Raw genomic sequence first — 7663 nt, forward strand, 5'->3', positions numbered from 1 at the left:
ATCCATATACACCAGAACATACACACCACATTCCCCCAATAAAAGGGATAATGTTTGAGTTAACTTTCACCTGCTATTGTCTTCCTATGAGGAATCCATGATGCCATTGAATTATATAGGGGTTCACCATCTGTTTCAGCTTGTTTAACAGGGTCTTAGGGAGTATGGTATTTTAAAGCTGAGCTAAAATCCATAAACCTTGGTTTAGCATAGCCTCCAGGATTTTCAAGGTGCTTGATAAGAAAGTGTGTTGCACAGTTCAGTAAAAATCATTCAAATATATTATTTAAAACATCAATTTAATATCTTATTTTAATCATGATTCAAGTGCATCTTCTTCCTCTAACTGTCTCAGTCTCTCAAACTTCTCCTCCTCTAAGTGGATTACAGCCTATCCTCTCTCTTACAAAGACACCGGCTTTCAATTGAATCCTTATCTCTCCACACCTTCCACCTTCCTTCTAGGCTCCAGTCTATCGCTCTCCCCCGCAGCTTATTGCATCTCCTCCTCAGTGTGTTTTTACAGTTTGTCTTGCTTTTAAAGGGAGTCGTCACCTACAGTGACGTACAGGCTGTAGCTAAGACTATCACAGTCTTGCTCACTTGATCCAGAGGTCACCGAGTTGCCATGGAGACACCAAGTGTAACCACTGTGGGGTTGGGGTTGTGTGTCGTGCTGCTGATCACTGGTGAGTACTGTTGTCGATATGACTTTTATTTCACTTCTCTGTAGCAATTTCCTGTGTTTCAATAAGCTATCTCCTCTGTGGGTGCTCCTACATGCAAGTGTTAACAAAGTTGTGACCATCAGACTTAACGGGTCAATGAGCATCCATGTGAGTGTGCTATTTTTGGTGTGTGTGTTTCGTGCGAACTGTCTAGGGTCGAATGGGTCAGTCTGTTACCCTGCAGTGGAATCACTGGACTTAGGATGCCTCCTGCGGTGGGATTGTCCCCAAGCCAGTCCTAATACCACCTATACCGTGCAGACAAAGACACAGGGGTAAGTCTCTGTGTGTGTGTGTGTGTGTGTGTGTGTGTGTGTGTGTGTGTGTGTGTGTGTGTGTGTGTGTGACAATCCTGTAACTTCACATACAGACACAAGACTCACTCAATTTTATTCCCTCACGTTTTTGTATTTAAGTTTTTTTTTATTGCAACTGACAATTATTTTTCAATACGCTTCTGGTAACTATTTATACTTGTGTATATATATTTAGTATTTATATTTAGTTTAAAGTTACATATCCATAATAAGTACTTCTGCTGCTGTGACACTACAATTTATCCATGTGGGATCATTGACAGTTATCTGTATGGTCATACTTACACATTTAAAATGTGATTAGTGAAGTGTACTAGATCAAGTGTTGAATTAAATAAGACAACAAAGTTATGATTTGATAAAAAATATGTGGTTTCCACTTTTCAAGCAACAAGCGTATTTTGCTTTCCATACAGGAAGGGAAATAAATTGCAATAAGAAGACATAAGGTACATAATAATTATAATAATCGTATAGCAATATGACAAAGTTGCCATCTCAGACAAAAATTTCAACATTTAGATTAAAAGAAACAATATGTGAAATCTGAATTGGAACATTGCCTTATAGTTTAGGCCTACATCATTTCAAATGACCTGACTTAAATACTGAACAGCTTTAACATTAATGTATGAATCTTGGAAATTAAAGGTCTAATATTGTTCTATGTTGAAACCTTTAAATTGCACAGACATATAAAACGTGCTGGTGAAAGCCTGTGATTAGAAGAGAATTTTTTCTGTTTTTGTTTTTGCTCATGCAAATACTTGTACATCACGTGACTGTGTACTCTTGGGTGTACTCTTGTTGCAGAGGCCCCTGGCAGGACGTACCGTGGTGTGTTTGGGTCTCGTCCCGCAGCTGTGACGTCTCGCAGGCCTTCTCAAACTTTGAGCTGTACAATATGATTCGTCTGGGCGTCCACCTCAGCCCCAGCTCCACCGTCTGGATGAAGCCACGCAAGTTTGACTACAGTGACTTCAGTCAGTGAGAGTCTGCAGTTGCTGAATTACAACAGTTTTAAGAAAGCCTGTGATACAGAGTACAGAGCCTGACAGTTCCCCTCTCTCTGTTGCATGGTTCAAAACTGTTGCTTTTAAAAGTACATTAACCTGCTTTTATTTGTAATATGATAATGAACAGCCCCTCTTTCTCTCCTTTGCCCACTCCAGCCTTCAGCCCTCCCTCTGTCTCAGCCTCTTTGAAAGATGACCAGCTGTTGGTGAAGGTGCAGTACCCCTGTGCTGCCAACAGGAGGTGCTCCCCGGGGAGGTGCTGTCCCATTTCTGAACTAATTGACCCCTGGACCACAGTGACTGTATACAATGAGCACAATCACTCGGAGTACCAGGTCTGACATGCTTTTTGTTTTGTTGATATTTATATAAAAAACGTAACCCTCTGTGAAATAAAGCAAATTTCTAAAGACCTGCAATGGGATGCAGCATTATAAACAAGAAAACACTGATGTTGCCATTTTAAATACACTTGTTTATTAAAATGTCAGGTCTGATGTACGATTGCATCCCAAATGCTAAAAATAATTGTAATGAAATGTGAAAAAGTGTTACTGCAATCAAAGGTCCCCCTAAATCAAATCAGTGTCAGTGAATTTTTTTTAACCTTTTGAATCTCTGGTTTTATTTTGAAAAGCCCAGTGCTTTGTGTTCTTGCAGAGCCGTACTGTTTGGACCCAGGAGGTGGTGTCCCATGTGGAGTTCTCAGGCTTGGCTCCAGGTCAGAACTACTGTGCTGTGGCCAACTTCTCTTTCCCGACCTTCTCCATTGCTGCTTCCCCGAAATCTGCTCCTCAGTGTGTCACAATTGTTTCCAAATCAGGTGAGGAAAACTGAAGACGAGTCAAATTTTAGGTTTTGAAACTCTGAGGCCGTTAAATCCCATCATGACCTTTAGCATCAACCTGAAGTTCCCTTAAACTTTATCACAATTTAACCTTAAGAGGGTTACAAAGGAGCACAGAGGACATGAGAGATCATTGTTGCTCACTCAGAGAGGGAGCCTCCTTTTTAAAAAAAGGTCATTTGTCATACGTAAATGGCTGTTGTCTAGTTTCCTCGAATGCAAAAGTATGCAGATATCTATTGATGAGTTTCCCAACCTAAGGCCAATGGGTCACAGCATAAATCTAGTGGTTGGAAGATTTAAAAAAAAAAACATTGTTCTGCTCCCCAAAATTATATTAGTGATTCAGTTTTTTTTCTTCTTTTAAAGGTCCAATGTGTGGGAATTTCTCCCATCTAGTGTTGAGATCATATATCGCAATCAACCAGCTATGGTAGCCTTTATTCTACTCTTTTCAATATCCTTTTTCTTTTTTTGCGCGAAGAAGACTCCTGTTCCTGAAATTTGGATTTTGGATTCTGTGAGTTTATCATGTGACAGTGAAAATGCAAAAGGCGGAGCAGTATGTCCTGTATGTCCCTTACCGCCTAACGTATTTCAAGATGGCGCATGAATATGGAGCGTCTACCTTATATACTGTCTATGGCGTCTACCCTTATATATATGTCAATGGTGTCTACTAGGGGTGGGACAAATAACCGATTATTAGATGCATCACGATTCTCTCTAAAATGATTCAATGCTCAATTTTGATAAGTTAATACGTTTTTTTTTTTTTTTTTTTTTAAATGTGTTGATTTTTATTTAAAAGTTACTGTCTCCAGACAAGTACAAATCAGAAAACCGAGTGACTGAAAGAGGATGGGATAATAGACAACAACTTAGAGTTTAGGCAAAAGTGCAGAAAAAAAACACAAAAATGGCCAAAAGGAAAAAAATAAATTAAATTTTGTATATATACACACATGATCTAATAAGACATACATCAAATAATTAGGCAAAACACATATAGGCTGTTCATCTACTTTATCACATTACATCTGACCACCTCATGTTTCATGTTCTAAGAAGCCAATGATCCACCTTTAAACATGACTGAGCCTCTGATATGGAAGATCACTGGGAGAGAAGGTGACTTTCACAAGCATGTTTAAGGCTTAAGCTCAGAATGACTACAAAACAAAAACCTCAGTAGACAAAACATTTCATTAAAACTTGTGTGTGACAAATATATGTCAAAATCTAAGTGTTGTCTAGCTGCTTTGTCTAGGAAGTGATTAGCAAACTCAGATTTATATGTATATATTTTTTTAAATCACGCATGGAAATGTACATAAAAATAATGTTGCATCGATAATCGGTTTAGAATCGACTCGTTGGCCTCTGAATCGGAATCGAATCGTGAGGTGCCAAGAGATTCCCACCCCTAGCGTCCACCCCAGTTCATCGAATGCAAATGTAAAATTTCAAGCCAAAAGGAATACTTGGAATTGATGGTGGTGGTAAATATTCATGAAAAAGGAAAAGTTTGTGAACGGGCAAGATCATTTTGATAATGAACAACTTAACACGTTACACACTGGGCCTTTAAATAAATGTGTTTAAAATGTGATAAAAACTAAGTATACTGATTTTTTTTAATGCTTCAACAAATACATGTACAACTAAAAATGCAAACAAAAGAGGTGCAAACAGGAACACAAGAGAATACGTGAAACATAAAAAAGAAGAGATAAGACATGAGCAAACATGTAAAAAAAAAATTCATTCATTTGAATTCAGCAAACATCATACAAGAAATGCTTTTAGGAATTTTCATTTTTGAATTTTTTTAAACAAATCTTTTTCACGTCAGTTTTCAAAATTCAAAAACTACATATCACACACAGGTAGGGGTGAATTTGAAGCTAAGAAACTTTCAGGACTTTGTACAGTCTCCTTTTGTTTACTTCTTAAAAAGGATCCGATTCTGTGCTTTTTAAGGAGGTAAACAAAAAGGAGTCTGTGCAGAGTCCAAAGGGCCAATTAAATCTGCTGGCTCATTTTGCAGCCTCACTGTTGATTAATCTTGTTAACCCTGTGTGTGGAATTCTGCAGTGTTGTATGTTTGCTGGGGCAGCGATTTGTTCAACCGACCTGTATGTGTTCCCTCTTCAGGCCTGCTGCTTGTCTTGTGTCTAGGGACAGGCCTGATTTCTCTGCTCCTTGTTCCACTTGTCACTGTGTTTCTGAGAAGACACCGACAAGCTGCACCAACCACTGAAAACCAACCTAAGACTCCGGTATGAGTTATTTAGTTTTTTACTCTTCTTAGAATTTACCAATACAAAAGTGCACGGCCTCTCCTTGACGGATTTTTCATCTTCATTTTTTTTTCATTTCAAGGTGTCTGTTCACAATCCAGTCTCTTTAGTCCCCCTTTCCCCGGTCCCTGTCGACCTTTGTCACATCCACCTGGAATTCACTGACGATCAAATGTCCATCAATCCCTCCTCCAACCGGGATCAGACTTCGACACACACCAGTGATCCTCTCGGACACGACCCCAGCTCAGGTGCAGCGTACTGGGACAGTGGCGGGATGAAGCTGGTATCAGCATCCCACCTGTGCCTCACCCTATGAGGGAACAGGTGGGACAAATGGAGACTGAAAGGCTAAAAGACTGAGAGCCATCTTACTGCAAGTGTTGCTCTATAAAAGGTATGCATCAGCGGGGGTCTGTAGGAGTCTGAGGTTTGAAATAGAAGAGGGAGTTACGCTTGTTATACCTCTGCAAGTCCATTGAAATGTCTGGATAAGTATGTACAACTGCATGTATGGAAGAAAAAATATTTTCAACAAGTGATTGTTATCAAAAATGTAAAATGACTGAAGAAATGAGATCATGGATACAATTTAAGAGAAATTAGTTTCCTTTGCGTTGAGAGGAGCCAGTTGAGGTGGTTTCAGGGTCTAATTCGGATGCCTCCTAGTGGAGATGGAACACCCTCAAGGGATTAGACATCCCATTTGGCCTGGGAATGTAAGAGTTAGGGGACGGGGTTAGGAAGAAGGGCGCATGAGCTACCTTTGCTGCCGCAACGACCACAACTCAGATAAATGGCGGAAAATGGATACATTTCTTTGACTCTCAAATATCAACTTTTGTATCTGCCAGCAACAGTCATGCTTTATTCCACAAGTTGGTTGACCTCTGACATTCATTTCTTGTGAACCTAAAGGCGCTATTGTATCGGTGAATTATTTTCGTAAAATACGAGATCGCATTCCGAACTTGACGCGTTCGTCATTTGCGGTTTTCATTTTTTGGGCTACAATACAGATTAGCGCCGCATTCCGAAGCACTTTTTGGACCGACGGGAGCCGAATGATCAGTCAGACTGCCTTTTCTGCCGACGGTCGGCCGTCGGTTTGGTGTGTCAGAGCCTTTAAATGGAGTCCATTACTAGGAGGATGAATGAAGATGACCAAACATTGAATTGCTTGTTGAAAGCCACCAGGTGACCTCTAACATGTAATTCTGTAGCAGGCGCCTTTCATCGAGTGATAGAGATGTGGCTCCCAATTTTATAATTTTAACATATAAGCACATTCCTCTGGCTCTGACTGTCTGTCCGATATGAGTCAGAGTGCTGCACGGAACAGGGTCAGAGGATCGACTGGTGAGTGAGAATCCCCAATGAAGCAGAAATAGTTTATCTGACAAGTCCAAAAGGAGCTGTTTTTCTGTGTATGTACCACTGATTCAGTCAAAAATCTAAATCTGGTTGCGGTTCTTCCCCCTCTGCCTTTTTGTGCTGAGGTCCAGTGACACTCAACAGGCCGGTCCAAACCATAAGCTTTATAAACATGACCCCCCACATGCAGCCAACAGCTCCTTCGTGCTGCTTTCCCCCCCCCCAAAGTGATAACAGAGGGTAGTTTTTTCTATCACTCATTGCTCATTCTGACTCACAGTTGCCCCATCCGAGCTTCGCCGCCTGTTACCCGTGACCGACACCTCATCCTGCCTCCTGCATGAAAACAAGGAACATCTTGACAGTTCACTTTTCTGCCTTCTGTTCTGCTGGTGTTGCACTCTTTCCGCAACATTGGGGAGCCTTTGGGGGTTTGGCCGTCCAACATTGTTTGTTTCCCCTTCTACTTTTTCCAGAGTCCACAGAGACCTGGGGGGGGGTATCCAAAGCTCCACATACAAGCCAGGGTGTATGGCTTGTTCTGCTTATGGAGAGATTGATTAATGTATGAAGCAAGAAGCTGGCTTGTGTGAAAGAGCACCTGGCTACACATCAGTCGTGCTGGTACAAGATTGACCCTTTTTTCTTTTCTGCTATTTGCAGTCATTTTTCTTAAAATAACCACTGATATGGATTTCATTTTGCATATCATCTGGTTATGTGTGTATTGTGGCATGTGGAGTGAACTGCAGTGTGTTCCTGAGGTGACCTTTTTTGGTTTGTTTCTTGTCTTGCTATCAGATCATGATTTTTAAACTTGAAACTCACCTACTATGACTTTTTTCAACTTACTATACTATAACTAACATACTATGACTGATTTTTTTCGACATACTATAATATGACTTTTACTTTTTATGACATACTAAACTTTTTTTTAACTTTTTTCAATGCTGACTTTTTTAACATACTATACAATGATTTGACTTTATGTCGACTTACAATACTATGACATTTCGATATACTATGACTTTATTTTGACATACTACACTATGACTTTAGGCTTTTTTTTTTCGAT

The 7663-nt window shown here is 40.1% G+C and overlaps 1 protein-coding gene across 1 annotated transcript; it reads left to right on the forward strand.

The window, feature by feature from the left end:
* Nucleotides 1-556: 556 nt before the first annotated feature.
* si:dkeyp-75h12.7 lies at nt 557-7456 on the forward strand. The gene is made up of 7 exons (XM_039822964.1): nt 557-689; nt 883-1003; nt 1859-2028; nt 2218-2396; nt 2722-2884; nt 5066-5190; nt 5294-7456. The coding sequence occupies exons 1-7, from the start codon at nt 629-631 to the stop codon at nt 5528-5530; spliced, it is 1056 nt and encodes a 351-aa protein (XP_039678898.1). The 5' UTR covers nt 557-628; the 3' UTR covers nt 5531-7456.
* The last annotated feature ends 207 nt before the right edge of the window (nt 7457-7663 follow it).

The sequence above is a fragment of the Perca fluviatilis genome, chromosome 14 (genome assembly GCF_010015445.1).
Source record: "Perca fluviatilis chromosome 14, GENO_Pfluv_1.0, whole genome shotgun sequence".
In the NCBI taxonomy this organism is placed as follows: Eukaryota; Metazoa; Chordata; class Actinopteri; order Perciformes; family Percidae; genus Perca; species Perca fluviatilis.